The sequence below is a fragment of the Tamandua tetradactyla genome, chromosome 10, assembly GCF_023851605.1.
Source record: "Tamandua tetradactyla isolate mTamTet1 chromosome 10, mTamTet1.pri, whole genome shotgun sequence".
Taxonomy (NCBI): domain Eukaryota; kingdom Metazoa; phylum Chordata; class Mammalia; order Pilosa; family Myrmecophagidae; genus Tamandua; species Tamandua tetradactyla.
The window spans coordinates 7,850,671-7,868,634 of record NC_135336.1 but is presented as its reverse complement, the minus strand read 5'-3'; the positions used below and the strand labels follow the sequence as shown (position 1 = coordinate 7,868,634).

Genomic DNA, 17,964 nt, shown 5'->3' with positions numbered 1-17,964 from the left:
GAGAGCTGAGGTGGACACAGATTAGGTTAAGGTTGCCCTTCACCAGTGGATCTGAGAGTGATGACTGGCCTCCAAGTCCTGGATCCGACACTTCCAAGGTGAGTCACCTTCTTGGAATATCGGAGAAAATACACATCCCATCTCAAAGGGATATGAGGATAATGCCATGGACAAGAGCTCTTTGAATTATATGGCATTGTGCATGTAATATTAACTCTTACAAACAGTAAAGAGGAAAGAATCCATTGTAACTTTAAGAGGATTTCCAGCGAGAAGGGAACATTCCTCTCTTATAAAAGTCATGCTTAAAACAATATTTTTCAAGGAACTTGGCTCAGATAGTACAGGAAACATATTGTAGTCTACTGTAGCATGTGGATTCACTGTTGAATACATTATGGGAACACAAACATAAATCATGATCCCCTAAGCCTTTCAGGTTGATTTGGTCTCCCTCCCTCCCTTCTCTTTATTATTCTTTCTTTCCTTTCTCCTTCGTTTCCTTCGTCTTTTATGCTGCTACAGTGTTGGGAAACTAAAGCAACTTATCTCAAATATAGGAAGAAGGATTTCTCTTCCTGCACCCAGTTTTTTTTTTTTTTTTAAACTTCTTCCTTAAGAAGTTTAGTTAAATGCCAAATTTGGCTAAATGCCAAATCCTTGAGTGATTCTCAGTGTAACAAAAGATGATTGTTTTAAGGTATGAAAGTAAGTTTTCCATCAGTGACTAAAAGATTACAAATTAATGAAAACCAGTGAAAAAGGTAAATCATCTACATTTGGCAATTATTCAGTTATTTGAAAATGTCCAAATTCTTTGCAATCATTAATTTATTGGTCAAGGTGGCATTCAACTTAACTGATGTTGGAAGCATGACATAAACAGATCTAGAAGCTTTCTTCAAGCTAAAAGAGGAATATCAAGGGAGACACTGGGATTAGAATGAGAAACTCATTTTTCAAGCTAGTAGTCATTTCACTAAACCGAGCAGAGTCAATACTCGAACAAAAAGGTCCTCTGTGCACAGGTGCAGTTGGACACAGCAGTGTTCTGCTCAGAGACCGGCTGTGAGGAAGTCTACCCTTTCATCCACCAGTGCTCCCACCATATGCACATAATACATCGGTAGCTTCAACATCCTATTTTCCCCTTTCCTAAACCACAGACACACAGCTAAATAACCACCTCTAACCACTCTCATTAATAATCGCAGTGAAAACTACATAGCTCGAAAATGCACACTTGAATATGATGCCAAAACATGTGGGAGCATTGAAAAACCAAATATTTCTAATCAAAAAAATCATGAGAACCACTTTATATCCCAAAATGTGTAAAAATCATCTTGAACAACTGCCTTACTTAAATAAGACGTAAAATACAGTTTCATGCTTTCTAGTGACTGGTTTTTACCCAATTCACTTCACTCTGAGCAGTGTGGTGAGGACACACCAAATGTTCGCGGCGTGTCCTGACTCAGCTTCTTGGAAGCAGGTCTTATGGTGGGTGCTGATCCCTTTCCCTACAACCGCTGGATTGGTTCCAAAGGTTGAAGAAAGATATCCAGAGCACCCAGGGACATGGTGGTAAAACAGAAAACTTGAAGACTGACTCAATATCTCTCACCAGACCTACTCTATCCACCTAACTTTCTCTTATGTCTGTTTCTCCCGGTAGGGAGAAAGGATCCTAAACAACTCAGAGAGCATCCTTTTCTCTTAGGGATATCAGCTATCCTACAGTTAGGCTGTGCTGGCCAGACAAATCAGAGAAAGATTACTTACCTATTTGAGCTTAAATGCTGATGGCAATTGTCTGAACCTAAATTTTTACTTTATTATTTTATTACTTATTTTTACATGAGCAGGCACCAGGAAGCGAACCCGGGTCTCTGGCATGGCAGGTGAAAACTCTGCCTTCTAAGTCACCGTGGCCCGCTCTTTATTCTTTTATTTTTGACAAACTTTAATTTTAAGCTTCCATAAGGAAATCTGTTGTAGTTATTTCAAAATGAGGTGGAGCCGAATAATCCCATTTATTTTGCTCTGGGGGCCAGGAAGTACTAATGCAAACATACTTTGATGTTAAAAAATTAAAAAAAAAAAAGGTGAGGCTCCCCAGCTTGGCTATTTTGGACAAGCTTTATTTTAAAAAACACATAAGCAAACAAAACTTCAGTAAGAATCTTTTCATAAAGAGATTTCAGAAAGAAAAGCCTTTCCAAGAGTACAGTTTCAAAAACACTTAAAATTTCAACTTGGAGCATTATGTTGTTCTTGGGGCTAATGATTATGGCTGACCCACTTTCCTGTATGGACAGCCATAAGGATGGTGGATGTCTCTGACTCCTCGCAGGCCCCACGAGTGGGAATGGCTCTATTTCTCTAAGGAATTTGAAACACACTTGGAGCATCATTAAAAGTGCAGGCACATTCATGTGAGAATTTTACGTTAGTAAACTTCCTACTGGAAGAGTAGGAATCTCGCTAAATTTCAATACAATACTGAAAATTGAATGAATCTGTCTGGAACTTGAGGATCTCAAATGTGAAAAGAATTTATATATATACATATATAAATTTATATATATATAATCCCACCTTCTACCCAATTTGTCTCTCCCAAAATTACCAGTCAGCCTCCAGTTAATTAAGGGCTATCAACTTTCTGATTTTATACAACTCTAGCTGAGAAGAAGGCACTCTGTTCCAACCCAACAGCTAGAAACTGGCTTGGTTTCTCCATTTCATCCTTTCTGAGTAACTCTCCTTGACTTTTCTTGTCATGATTGGTTCTAGGACTGATGGCAAATCCAAGCTGTAGGTGAGTCGGTATGTACAATATTATATCTTACCTATTCGGAGGGATATGTTGACTTAAAAGGCATATATGTGCTGGCAATTAAATCAAACAATAAAAAATAAACTGTCATTCATAAAGGATTCTGAAAAACTGCTTAATAGGGTTAAAAACTGAAGAGTAAAATTATTTCTGGAGGATAATTAATGCAGAGATACAAGGGGCAACTCGTCCCATTCTACTGCAGTCATCTCCTAAAGGAAGCCAGACAAGGGGACTGCAATGTCTTAGATCCATGGCCTTCACTTGTTTCATGTCCTATGCCCATTTGTTCTACACCCCCAGTTATTTCGGTACCAGCTTTTCTTAGGTCCTGACCACCTTCACCTCATCCTTGCCCTGTATACCTCTTGCCTATAGATCTGGGGATTCCCTGACCAGGCTGAGGCATGAGATGCCAGAGGACCTATTTAGTATCCATGCAGAAGAAGTTTATGCTCCACAAGGGAAAGCGTTGGCCACAGGAGACAAGAGCTGGAAGGTAGATTATCTTCCCTTTCTCTCCCTGAACAGACAGTCCTGAGACACTATAGTACATAGGGTCTTTTGGAAGATGGTCCCTCAAGAGTGAGCAATTAGGTGTACTTGATACTAAACTGACGCCACGTTATTAACAGCTCTACATACAGGATCCTCCTCCTTTCCTGTTTCACTCATGCTTCCCAAGTACTGTACTTCCTAATGAAATAAAAGAGTAGCACATGAGTTTTTGCCTTAGGTTCTGCTTTCCAGGCAAGTGCGGCTAAGATAGGCTTTCCCTTATTCCCATTTCTATGTCACTGAGTCTCCTACCTTTGGCTGCAATGGTGCCGGAGAAGGGGCTGAAACAGGATCTGTGATATAGGTCTTCTTGGGACCAGCAACAGGATACATCCCAGTAGGGTTCTGGTTCACTGCAGCAGGCGGGGTGTACCCTGGTTCACGCTTCCAGGTATTCTGTTGACCTTGTTGACTATAGGCTGGATCGGAGTCATTTCTCACCCCATAGCCGGGCCCAGGTGGGTAATATGCATCATAATAGCGTCCTTGGTTGGGGACATACCCGTACCCAGGCTCAGGCTGAAGTCCTGGTGGTGGAACGTATGCATAATCCATGCCTCCCCGGGTTGAAGGAGGTGGACACTGCCCAGAGATAGCTGCTGGCTGAATGGTATAGCCCTGGGATCCTGGGCTGTAAAATTGGCCTGGTGAAGGGGCCGTCATGTAGTGTGGGCTGGGCTGAGCTGACTTGACTTGCACATTGAAGGTGGGCCTTGAAGGGGTGGATGCCATGGTGTAGGAAGCTGGGACTGGTTGGGGCTGGGGCTTGAGTGTTCCAATTGGAGCCACAGGGATGGGTCCAGACTGGGGTGCAGGTTGTGGCTTCAAGGTAGACTTTTTGGTGGCTGTTAGAGGGGGTTGGTTCGGGATGACCATTCTCTTATGTCCTGTGACAGGGGTGGAGACAGGAGGAGAAGCTGTCGAACTAACAGAGCCCTAAATGGGAGAGAAAATTAAAAACAAAAAACAAACAAACAAAAAGACAAAGATTACTGCCAGTGAAACAAAGTAAAAATATAAAAGTGAATAAATATTGATAATTGCTATGTATTAATTCTCTCATATGCAAATAAGGCATGGTTCATAGACCAGCAAGATTTGTCATAAGACAAATAACTGCAACACAAGATAGAATAAAGAAAAATGTAAATGAAATGAGAGCTGTGGATGTCTAGTCATGGATGCTCAAAGGAAGAGGGATTACTTCTGGCTGGAAAAGGATCAAAGGAGGCTTTAGGGAGAGGTAGAAATGTAAGATTCAGTCTTGAAGAAATTGGCTCAGTGGACATGGTGTAGAGGGAACACCATGTAAACGAAAATACATAGGGCAAAAAAGGGAAAAATTTAAAAGTAGGTAGCATCATATAGGAAAGTTCAGAACAAAAAATATGAAAGTAAGTATGATTGGAACATAAAATAGATGACTGGGGCAGAGTTGGGAAAGGAACTAAGTGAGATGAATACAGCAGAAAAGCAGATGAGCTCTGAATAACGGAAGGCCTGAATTCCAACTGAGAGAAGAAATCTAATATCTAGGTTGTAAGTATTTGAAAAGTTCAGTGCTTAAGAATGAAAGTTGTCTTATGTAGGCAGAACTGGAGTAAGAAAAGACTGGGGACTATGAGAGTTAATGAAAGCAAAAACCCAAACCAAGGCAGTTCCTCTCTGCTCCATATGTATACGAATTATATACATGCGCACAGGTGTATATGTGTGGGGGGGTATAGATTATACAGCGTAAATGGCTAAAAATTCTACTTTTTATCTTTGCTTTTATTATATTTAGAGAATTATTCCAGGTCATTAAAAGCTTAATTAATAATGTCAAAATATTGCATTGTCCAGCAACCCCATACTATGCTTGATCATTATCCCATGACTGGTTGTTTCCTTTCAAAATGTTTCATTGCTACTAAAAATACAGCCAAGAACTTTCTTCAGATTATTAACCATTATAATGCCATCCTTTATTCAACGATTACCATACTCATGGAATAACTGGGTCAAACAATATTTACTTTTTAAAGTTCTTGTTGCATTTCTAGAAAAACAAATAGGGAAGTACTTGATGGTTTGTTCAACAGTTTATTCCCAGAACCTAGCAAAACACTTATCAAGTAATAGGCATTTATTAAATGGTAGTCATTTAATAAGTATTGGATGAACGAATTAAAGAATAAAGAACAAATAAGTGAAGTCATCCATACACTGCATGTGGGGGGAAGAATAAGAATGGTCCAAAAATTTTCTGAAACCACAGTGAAAAATTAGAAGATAAGAAAAGGCAGTAGCAGGATATAAATGGAAAAAACAACAACAACAACAACACTTTGAATGGCAATCTACACAGAAGTCAAAAAGAGATATTTGAGGGTTTGTGTGTTTCTCAGCAAGGCAAGGGCTGGTCTGGAATTTCAGTGGCTATCTATTTTCATTTTTGAGTGTAAACTATGTGATATCATTTAAACTACCCAGGCACCTAGTCATTCTGTTGCTAAAAAGAGGTACTAAAGACAGAGCTGGAAGACTGAGCAGCAGGAGCAAAAAACCAAAGAGGGAGAAACAATCACCCCAAATACAATCAGAGAGATGCTAAATTTTTGATCAAACATTCCTATCTAAGACTGATTTTACCAAAGCTAATTCAAATGCTGCCTCCTCCTCCCCCTTTCGTATCGTTCCTGATTTCTCCTGCACTCTTTCATTCATCTCAAAAATTGTAAATGTCCTAAATAATATGCCCTAAGGACACCAAGATGAAAAGATTTAGCTGCTATTCTATAGGAGACCATGGTGAGGTTGGGGGACAGACAAAGGCTTAGGGACAGCTTGGAGATTTGGACATACATCCTGAGGTGTTAGTCTATCAGGTCCTGCAAATACATCAGTGACATAATTTTTCAGTTTTGCTCTGTTACTATGGTTAGATTTGTTGATATCTAAACTGCACGACTACACCCTGGTTTTGATATTTATTAACTGCCAGACAAATTAAAGAGAAGATAACAGACTTTGCTCACTATCACACACCAAGCCAATATATATATACGGGACAGATGCTCCTGCTTCTCCGTACTGATGCCCCTTCATTGTTAATAGAATCTCGATTTGGTTGAGGGTGGCAATGTGCCTGCAAAAAACTGCTTCCCTGGACTAATTTGCAGGTAGCAGTTATCATGTGATACAATTCGGGCCAATGAGATACACACTGAGGGAAAACTAGGGCTCTCCTGGCATAAGCGTCATACACTCCTATGTCTCTGTTTTTCTCTTCCTCCCTGCAATTCTGATTGGAGGCCGCAGGTTACGAGCCATATTGAGACCAAAAGGGGCCATAAGGATGGCAGAGCAGAAAGCTTTCTAGAGCCTAAATCCCTGCTCTCATTTTTGCTTCCCTGTCCGTGGATTTCTTGTCACAAAAAGAAAAATCCCTATTTGTTTAAGCCACAGATAAAATTCAGTTTTCAGTAACTTATAGCTTGACACCTTCCCAACTGATAAAAAATGAAAATCAATTGTTAAGACACCATAAGTGATTATTTTAATGGGGGAATGCACAAAGCCCATTGGGAGTATAAATGAAGTATCTACACTCAAGAAAGACTTTACAGAAGAGTCAGTGTTTGATCTGTAACTTGTTGAATAGGTAGGTAATGTCCAGGTGGAAGATGGTTTAAGTGTGACTAAGAGAATGGAGTCTATGTCGGACAGTCAGACAGAATAGGTCAAAGAGTACAGATGGAGGCTCCTGGCTGACAGACATGAGGACAAAGCTAAGTGTATGGTCTATTCAAGTCTCTCCATAGGCTTAATATTGTTGGAGTGTATTCAGTGAGTGGTTGAGTTGCAAAGGAGTTAGCTGGACACGTAGGCAAGAGCTAAATCATAAAAGTCTTTGTAAAGCATATTAATCATTTAGATAAGGCAGAGTCATTGGCAAATTTGAATCAGCAAAGAGTCAGGGTCAGATGCAGATGTTATGAGAGATCGTTCTGGTGGAAATAAAGAGTAGCAACCAGAGAGAAGTGAGTTAGAAAAGGAAAATAAATAGCTCAGGGACAAGATGATGAGGGTCAAAGGGGAGTGACAACATGAAGAGAGTAAAGAGGAAGGAAGTGAGAAATAATCAGAAGTTATATTTAAGATACAGTACAGGTTTGCGTCTACTTGTGTACACAGGTACATGTGCATACACAGGTATGCGTGCTTATACATGCATGCGTGTTCACTGGAAAGACAGGCAGCATTGAGCAAAAGAATGCAAAATATCATTGCAGTTTCTGACTTGGACAAAAAGGAAGTTAAGGGTCTGTTAGAGGCGAAAGAAGATGCACAGAGGGTACTCTCTTAACATCTTGTCAGTTCTCTCATGGCCACAACCAGCTCTGCCTGGCAATGGAGACATACATTCAACAGTTATTGATTATGCATTAACTCCTTGGCAAGACTATAAGCACTTGGGGACAGGGAGTCAAGTACTATTGATCCCAGAATATAACCAGTTCCACACACCCACTAAGCTCGCAGAGCTTTACATGTTGAAGATGCTTAGAAAATAACTAATGGAAAAATAACTACATAAAAAAAGACTGGTATGCAGACTCAAGTCCCAGGAAAATTTTTATATATCTGTATTTATAGATGAGTCTGACTAATTTTTAAAATGGGCTTGATTTTCAAAATGAAAATGTTAAATCATGATAAAACTTCAAGAATTTCATAAAAAAGAGAGAAAGAAATGGAATGCCAAAAATAAATTCTTGGAAGTGCCAAATAATCCAGATTCACTATAGATTTAATTGAATATGTGGGCCAGGAAAGTGTTGCCATAACTTTCTTTAACCATGAAGAACATAAATATGCTTTAAAGTGATTCCTGTTCTTTACACTCTCCACCTCCAATGAGGTAAAGAATGTAAAACTGCAGGAGTAAAAAATATAGCTAAATGTGCTATTTTCAAGCACATAGTTAGGATACATAAAACATCCAGAAACATGTGGCACATACACACTAGAATCCACAACAAAGTAATAAGAAACCTCCTCATCCCCTGAAGAGAGCTCTGCTAGTGAGATAGTTCCTAGAAACAAGCAATGCTAGCTGATGCAGACAGTAGAAAACTTTACAAATGCTTAAATAATGTGTGTGCATGGTTCATGAAGAAAGAGAGAAGGCAATTTTGAAATTTGTGTGAAAAGTTCCTTGAAGGAATAAAGTCTACACTGACTCCTTTTTTGTCCAGTGTATGAACGTGACTGGTTTTCATTTCCAAATGTGACTTTTTGAAGTCTGTGGTTTGGAGGCAGGTTTTAAAGTTGCAGCAGAGGGCATGACTGTCAGCCTAGCTGCTCAGACACTGGGTTTGTAGAATGCTCAACACAGAAATACTAGATTTCTCCTGATCTTGAGTCATCAAAACACAATTAAAGTTTTATTCCCTCTCATTCAATTCTATCTATGCTAACATTTGTCATAAATAGCATGGTTGACTGAAAAATCTGACTTTAATTTTGTGGTCCAAGCTGACTCTTCTGTGCCCTATGCCCTAGAAATCAGAGTCTTAACTAAGTATTTCTTTAGGAACTTGAGAGCAAAAAAAATGTTTAATGGAGAAACTATCTGTTTCTATTGGATACTACTGGGACCCTCAACAAAAAAGGAAAGGCCACTCCAGCAAGCAAGAACATGCAACCTTCTTAAATTACACAAGTGAATGACAGTTTGTCCCGATAGGCTACCACCAAAAGAAAAAAATCAACAGCCTCCTGTAACTTAAGAGAATTAAATCTAGAACTAATTACTAGGATCTCTATGAAACTAGTATTGAGACAAATGTATGGGGGAGGATAGCTTTAACAGTCAGGATCCCAACAAAAAGCATGGCACACTCAAACTATCTCATGGAATTTATTTAAGAAGGGATGATGCATAGAGGCCCAAATGGGAGCAGAGTCATAAGGGACAGAGCAGTGACCTGGGGCTAGCAAAGAGAGATCTGTGGTCACCTCTAGGCTCAAAGGGACTAAGGGAGAGAGCAATTACTTGAACCAGAAAGGAGAAAGTGCTGGGGAGAATACCACCTAGAGCAGACACCAAGCCTGCCTGGCAGGCAGCTGGAACTTCATAATCAGGGAGCCAGAGGAGGATATCTGGCACAAGAATCTCTCAGTGTCTCTCAACAGGGCATTTATTGTCATCTTAGGTTGGACAGTAGTGTTTCGTCCCTATTCATTCAATGAAACTATCTATCCTCTGGTCTGCCACGATAAAAAAGTGTCCCCACTCATTTTCAAACCTCCCCTGGTGAATGGGTGGCTTCATCTCTAGTTGACAATCAATGGAAGTAAAACATTAACCTAATGTCCCTTGAACTTTTAAAATCTATCTCTGGATCAATGTCAATCACCAGAAAGCTAAATAGCTGGAAGATGTCAATCAAACTCCCATGAGACAATTCTTCATCCAACAGAATTTTACATTATGACATGTGAAGTGCTTTTCTAATTTTCGGTGAAATTTCTATGGAAAACAATAGCCAACATCTTGCCCAGAGGCCTTGCACAGTGATCGTCCTTATTTGACACATGGCCTTCTTCTCTATTTCTTCTCTCCAAGACCACGGCCACAACTTGAAATACCTTCTAATTAGTAAGAATCTAGAATCCTTATCACCAGAATACATCTGTACTCTGCATCCAAGACCCCAAATATTCAATGCCTATTTCATGAGTTTACTTGGAAGCTTCATGCTCTGCCAACTCAAAATGTTGAAAAACTATTCTCATCATCTCCAAATCTGCTTTTCATCTGTTTTTCTCTTCCACCCAGTTGTGCTCAAATGACAACAGTCATTTGAGTCATTCCTAAACATCTCTCTCCCTCACTTCCCATTCAGTTACTAATTCCAGTTGACCCTGTTCTCTAAATAAATCTCAATATGTCCAAATCTCTCCATTTCATCTGCTGTGACCCTACTTCAAGATACCATCAATTTTCATCAGGGACTTCTCCCAAGCATCCAAACAGTCTCCCCATTTCTACTCTTGCTACCCTTCAACACATCCTTCTTTCTGCACCCAGAATGAGTTATCTCAAATACAAAGTGAATCCCATTATTTTCCAGTTTAAAATCTTCAATGACTTTCCACATAAAGAATGATTTGGCTCCAATCTCCCTCCCCTGCCTCTCCTTGAGAGTGAAATCTCAGGTCCAGTCCCTCTTCGCGAACTTCCACTGACTTATCATATCTCTCTCCAACCTTAGGGATTACACGCATGAGCTTCCACAGCCCTCTCTGAATTCTATATCTAGCTAACTCCTATGCATCTCTCAGGCCTCAAGATGAATGTTAGGTTCCCATTTAATCTATGCCCGAATCCTTGGGCACTGTGAGCACACCCTTCTGTATTCTCCCTTTCTACATAAATCATACTATATGTCTATTTTCATGGGATTTGCAATCATCTCTGTTTGTTCACTGCTGCTTCCCCCATGGCCATAATATATCATGGCACATGGTAGGCATTTAACAAATATTTAATAAATAGATACACAAATGAGTGACAAACTCCCAAGAATAAATTCATTCTTCTTGGCAAATTATAAATACCATGCAAAATGCAAGCTCCTTCATTTCCCTTGTTGACTTGGCAATCAAGAAATTTTCTCATAAATGTAATGCATGTTTAATTACAGTAATCCCATTAGTCTCCCCTTCTCTCTAAATCATTTAATGATTTAAATTTTTGAATTTCTTAATACTATTCTCTTTCTAAGAAGCACCTGACATGCTTATATTCATTTTAATGGTCATATTGTATGCCCTCCGAGTAGATACCTAACAATGTTATTGCCAGGTCATATGACAATTCTATATTTAGCTTCCTGAGGAACCGCCAAACTGCCTTCCACAGCAGTTGTACCATTTGACATTCCCACCAACAAAGGATAAGTGTGCCTCTTTCTCCACATCCTCTCCAGGGTTTACTTGGTCTTTCTTTTATAGATTCTTCAGTTGTAAGAAGGATAAGTCTCCTATGTATGTTTTACCAAATGCTGGCTCAAATCCCTTCTGGGAAATAATTAAAGGACAGATTGAAAAAAAAAAAAAACTTCCTAAGAAGAGACTAGTGTACTTTAAAATCATTTTTTAACAACAGGTACTGTTGTAACATGCAACATGTAACATGTAAACAAAATACATTTTGAATTATTCTCGAGCAGTCATAATATCCCAACCCTAGAAATTCAATTAATCTAAATTATTTATTGAATAAAAACATATTGAACATCTGCTGTGTCAGGAATTGAGCTAGTTGCCACAACAGCAGAAAAAAGTCAGCCATTGCACTCAGAATTCTTAAAATTTAGTTTTTTGACAAAATTTGGTATGACTGAGGCAAAAGTAATTTCTGTTGCTCAGAACATTTTGTAAAGTAAAAATATTCAAAAGCTAAAACATTTAAACTACATGAAATTCAAAGCTCATTCATGACATTCTTTTCCTACATGTGATTTTTATGTATAGTCTCAAGAAAAGCCTCTGAACAGAGGACAAAGAAAATTATTATCGTTAAATATTTGCTTAAGATAAAAAACATGTAGTTTATGAATAAAAGAAAAATTAAAGAAAGCTCTGTTTTTCCTCCTTGCAGGTTTAAGTTATGCCAGTCTAAAAGCATTCCTAAAAGAAAACCAGGATCTTGTGGTCTCCAATGGCATTTAATTGTTACTTTCTTTCAGGTCTACTTTCTCCTTTTCCATCGCTGTCATTTTTCTATTTCATTTGTCCTTCTTTTCCCTGTATCTTAATTTCAAACTTTCTTCAGTTTGACAACATTTAAGATTTGGTGACTGTAAACCCCAAACATTTTATAAAAATGATTAATTCAAAGAGAAGCATTTTCAGAGGAGTCCAGCCAGGACGTCTTTGTAGCAAGATTCTCACAGCATTCTAGCAGTGCTTTATTTTGATGTTTTTCCCAAGGATCTTCCTTTCTCCGAGGCAAAAGGAAAGGGATGATGGTGGCAGTTTCCCTGTATTTTTCAGGTTAAGGTCTCAACTCCTCAGTGGGCACACTTGGCCCTTCCTGTTTGGCCTGTCATCTCCCTCCACTCCTTTATACTCTTGAATTCTAGTTGCACTCAATGTCTTCAATTCCCAGAGACCTGTTGCCCTCTGGGAATTTTTTTAAAGTCATTACCTATGCATAACGATACCGCTCCCCCAGCAATTGACTACACAGTCATCTAAGTGTCCTTCAACATGCAGCTTTCCTTAAAGCTCCCAGGCCGATGGAGCCATTCCTCCCCTGTCTTCCGCAGCACACGGTGCACACGTCTACCATAGCTCTAGGGTTATTAGGGCGATCCGTCTCCAAAATATATCCTATAATCCTATAATCCCTCCACTTCTTTTCATCCCTCCCGGATGCTTTCTTGATCCTGGTCATCATTCACCTTTTGACTGTACAAACTACAGCCGCCTCACACGTCTCTGGCTTATGCTTATTTCTTTCTTCAGTCCATCATGTACCCTGGAGCCAGAATCGTCTTTTTAAAAAGAAATATTTCATATATATATATGAAAATATAATGTATAAAATAAGGAGGAAAAACAGAATGTGCATCTATGTTCCCATGAATGGCTTAAGAAACAGAATGCAGTGAATACTTTTGAAGCAGTGTGTCTTTCCAGATCCCCTCCAGCACCTCAGGTAAACACTATCGTGTAGGTGATGCTTAACATTCCCTTGGTGGCGATGTTTTAATTCCTTTAACATGGATGTATCTCTAAACAATACACTATTTAGTACTGCTTGCTTCTGAATTTTAAGCTAATGGTCACATGCCATACTGTTCCTGGGCAACTTGTTTTTGCAACTCTACCTTATGCTTGTGAAAGTCATCCAGGTTGATTTTTCACATCTGTGAAACAATCAATAATATGAATAAAGCACAGTTCATGTGAATTTCCGTTGATAAGCTACTATATTTTCTTCAGGTCCTATGCAAGACCAACAAGGGTTATATGCCAGTATTTGTCTCCGGGAGTGCTGTCTAATAGAACTTCCCTTGATGAAGACAGTGTTCTGTGGTAGGCCCCCTTCACTGCAGGATGTCCCAAGCCCGACTGGATGACGGAAATCGCAGATAGAAGCAAACACGAGCAATCTAACATGCACTGTAACAGCTGCTTTTGCAGTTTGAGGTGCAACAGAAAAACTAGCACAAATTCTGTCTTTACGCTTCATCACTTCATGAATTGAAGATTCATTCTTGCTATGCAACCTGCAATTTCCGCATAGCTTTTTTTCTTCTTCAATGATATTGAAAATGCTTACTTTTTCACCAATGGGAAGCACTTCTTGGCTTCTCTTAGGTTTAGAAGCAGTACCAGCACCTCTACTCTTGTACTTTGTGGTCATTATTACAGTAAATAAGGGCTTTCTTAAAGGCACTGAACTAACAGTGCAAAAAACACAATCAGCAAAAATGCTAGAGACAGGAAATTTTCACATAGGAACTTGAGAGAATGGGGACACAGTTTACACTAGGGTTCACTGGTTATGTTGTACAGTCCTGTTTCTTTCTAATTTGCATTCATTAACATAATAAATACCCTAAAATCTACGCCTTTTTAACATTAAAATACATTATTCAGTGGAGTTAAATACACAACAATGTCCTATCATTTTTATATAAAATCTATCTTCTAGGTTCAGCCATGTTGTTGAATGTATCAGAATACAATTCTTTTCATGGCTGAATACTATTCAATTTTACATATATATGATATATTGTTAACCTATTCATCTGCTGAGGAAAACTTGGGTTGCTTCCATCTTTTGGTAACTGTGCGTAATTCTCTATAAACACTGATGTGAAAATATCTGTTTAAGTCCCTGCTTTCAATTCTTTTGTACATATAGCTAGAAGTAGAGTTGCTGGGTTGGATATAAATTTTATAACTTAACTTTCTGAGGAACTACAAAATAGTTTTCTACAGCAAATGCACCATTTTACATTCACACCAAAAATGAAAGTGTTCCTATTTCTCTATATCCTCTCCATAAGTTGTTCTCCATTTTTATAACAGGAGTGATTCTAGTGGGTACAAAATGGATCTTGTTTTGGTTTTGATATCCATTTCCCTAACAACTAATGATGTTCAGGATTATTCATGTACTTTGTTGCCATTTGTATATTTTCATGGAGAAATAACTTTTCAAGTCTTTTGCTCCAGCCCCCAACTCCACCCTTTGTGTGGTTGAATTGTGGGAGTTCTTCACATATTCTGGATACTAAGCCCTTACTAGACATGCGGTTTCCAAATATTTTCTCCTATTCTGTAGGTTGTTTTTTTTCATGATGAAGTTCTTTGATGTAAAGGTTTTTTTTTAATTAATTTTCAATTTTTTAAAAATATAACAAACGGAAACATTCTTGACTTATGATCATTCTGTTCTACATATATAATCAGTAATTCACAATATCATCACATACCTGCATATTCATCATCATGATCAATTCCTAGAACACTTACATCAATTCAAAGAAATAAAAAGACAACAAAAAAAACTGATACATACCATACCCCTTACCCCTCCCTTTCACTGATCACTAGCATTTCAATCTAAATTTATTTCAACATTTGTTCCCCCTATTATTTATTTTTATTCCATATGTTTTAATCATCTGTTGATAAAGGTAGATAAAAGGAGCATCAGATACAAGGTTTTCACAATCACACAGTCACACTGTGAAAGTTATATCATTATTCAGTCATCTTCAAGAAACATGGCTACTGGAACACAGCTCCACACCCTTGGGCAGTTCCCTCCAGTCTCTCCACTACATCTTGACTAACAAGGTGATACCTATTTAACGCATAAGAATAACCTCCAGGATAACCTCTTTACTCTGCCTGGAATCTCCCAGCCACTGACACCGCATTTTGTCTCATTTTGCTCCTTCCCGCCCTGGCTGAGAAGATTTTCTCAATCCCTTGATGCTGAGTCTCAGCTCATTCTAGGCGTTTTCTCAATCCCTTGATGCTGAGTCTTAGCTCATTCTAGGATTTCTGTCCCACGTTGCCAGGAAGGTCTACGCACCTGGGAGTCACGTAGATGGGGGAGGGGAGTGAGTTTGCCCGCTGTGTTGGTTGGAGAGAGAGAGGCCACATCCAAGCAACAAATGAGGTCCTCTTGGGGGTGACTCCTAGGCCTAACTTAAAGTAGGCTTGAACTATCCTCTGCGGGGTTAAGTTTCATGTGAACAAACCCCAAGATTGGGGGCTCAGCCCATTGCCCTGGCTGTCTGCACTGCCTGTGAGAACATCAAGAACTCAACTTGGGGGAGCTGAATTTTCCCCCTTTCTCACCATGCCCTGAAGGGGACTTTGCCAATACACCTTTATTCACTGTTCAGATCACTCTGGGATTTATCAGGGCATCGCTCTGGACAAACCAACAAAATCTCATGCCCTACCCAAGGTTTCATGTACTCATGCTGTTCAATTAAGCTGTCTACAAAAGTTTTATTAGGAAATGCACTAGTCAAAATATAAATTTTGCACCAAATAAACATTTTTTGCTTTAGTCTCATACATAAGTTAAAATTTCAAATATTAATTACTATCAATTTTCAACACCCTGCAGTAATGACATTCCTAGGTTCTTCCTCATGCAAAAACATTTTTAAAATTTGTACATTTAGTCACTATCATTATACACTCTAAGCATTCCTAGATTATACCATCTCAGTCTTTATCATCTATCTTTCTTTCTGATTTTATGCCCCCAGCCCTCCTCCCTCTATCATTCTCACATGCAGCTTCATTCAGTGTTTTAACATAATTGTATTAAAGTTAGGTAGTATTGTACTATCCATTTCTGAGTTTTTACAATCAGTCCTATTGCACAATCTGTATCCCTTCAGCTCCAATTACCCAATATCTTACCCTATTTCTATCTCCTGATGGTCTCAGTTACCAATGAAATTTTCCAAGTTTATTCACTAATGTCAGTTCATATCAGTGAGACCATACAGTATTTGTCCTTTTGTTTCTGGCTAATCTCACACAGCATAATGTCCTTAAGATCCATCCATGTTGTTACATACTTCATAACTTTATTCTGTCTTACAGGTGCATAATATTCCATCATATGTATATACCACAGTTTGTTTAGCCACTCTTCTATTGATGGACATTTTGGCTATTTCCATCTCTTTGCAACTGTAAGTAATGCTGCTATAAACATTGGTGTGCAAATGTCCGTTTGTGTCCTTGCCCTCATGTCCTCCGAGTAGATACCTAACAATGCTATTGCCGGGTCATATGACAATTCTATATTTAGCTTCCTGAGGAACCGCCAAACTGCCTTCCACAGCAGTTGTACCATTTGACATTCCCACCAACAAAGGATAAGTGTGCCTCTTTCTCCACATCCTCTCCAGGGTTTACTTGGTCTTTCTTTTATAGATTCTTCAGTTGTAAGAAGGATAAGTCTCCTATTTGAGGTATTTTTGTTCTTTTAATGTAAATATTTAGAGCTATCAATTTCATACTCAGTATTGCCTTTGTTTCATCCCGTAAGTTTGTTATAGTGTGTTTTTTGTTTTCATTTGCTTCAAGACATTTCCAAATTTACCTTGTAATTTCTGCTTTGACCCATTGGTTGTTTAAGAGTTCACTGTTCAACATTCACTTATTAGTTAATGTTCCACTTCTCCCTCTATTGATTTCTAGCTTCTTTCCATTATGGTTAGAGAAGATACATTGAATGACTTCTATACATATTTTAATGTATTAAGACTTGCTTTATTTCAGACCTAATATGTGGTATGTCCTGGAGAATGATCCATGTGGACTACAGAAGAATGTGAATCCTGTTGCTGTTGGATGAAGTGTTCTATCTATGTCTGTTAGGTTTAGTTGGTTTATAATCAGTCAAGTCTTCTGTTTGTTTATAGATCTCCTGTCCACATGTTTTATCCATTATTGAAGGTGGTATAGTGAAATTTTCTACTATTAAAGTAGAAGTGTCTATATCTCCTGTTAAATCTGTCAACATTTGCTTCATATATTTTGAAACTCTGACGTTCTACTTTTATTTAAAAATTATAAACTTATAATTGTCATGTCTCCTGATGGTCCTGATGGTTGAATTAGCTCTTTATCAGTATATAGAGACCTTCTTTGTCCCTCATAACAGGTTTTATTTAAAATCAATTTTATCTAATATTATACTGTCACCCCAGATATCTCTTTATTACTATTTGCAAATTTTTTATTTCTTTTTCCATTCTTTCTCTTTAAAATCTTGAGTCTGAATTAAGAGTGTATCTCTTGTGAACAGTACAGTTGGGTCACGCCATTTTATTTAATTTGCCAATCACTGCCTTTTTACTGGAGAGTTTAATTCATTTACATTTAGGATAAATATTAGTAATGAAGGACTTTTTTCTCCTATTTTTCTGTTTAGTCATTGTAAGTATGGTACCTTTTTTTTTAACCTCACAATTCTTCCATTAATGCTATGTTCATATTTATTTGATTTT

At 38.3% G+C, this 17,964-nt stretch overlaps 1 protein-coding gene across 7 annotated transcripts in view; it reads right to left on the bottom strand.

Annotated features, from left to right (window-relative positions):
- LPP (LIM domain containing preferred translocation partner in lipoma) overlaps window positions 1-17,964 on the bottom strand; it is a 696,418-nt gene that overhangs the window by 238,456 nt on the left and 439,998 nt on the right. For all 7 annotated transcript variants that reach the window (XM_077117865.1, XM_077117860.1, XM_077117864.1 and 4 more), the window contains one exon: window positions 3,653-4,336. In XM_077117865.1, coding sequence (XP_076973980.1) covers window positions 3,653-4,336 — 684 coding nt within the window. The remainder of the gene's footprint in view (window positions 1-3,652; window positions 4,337-17,964) is intronic.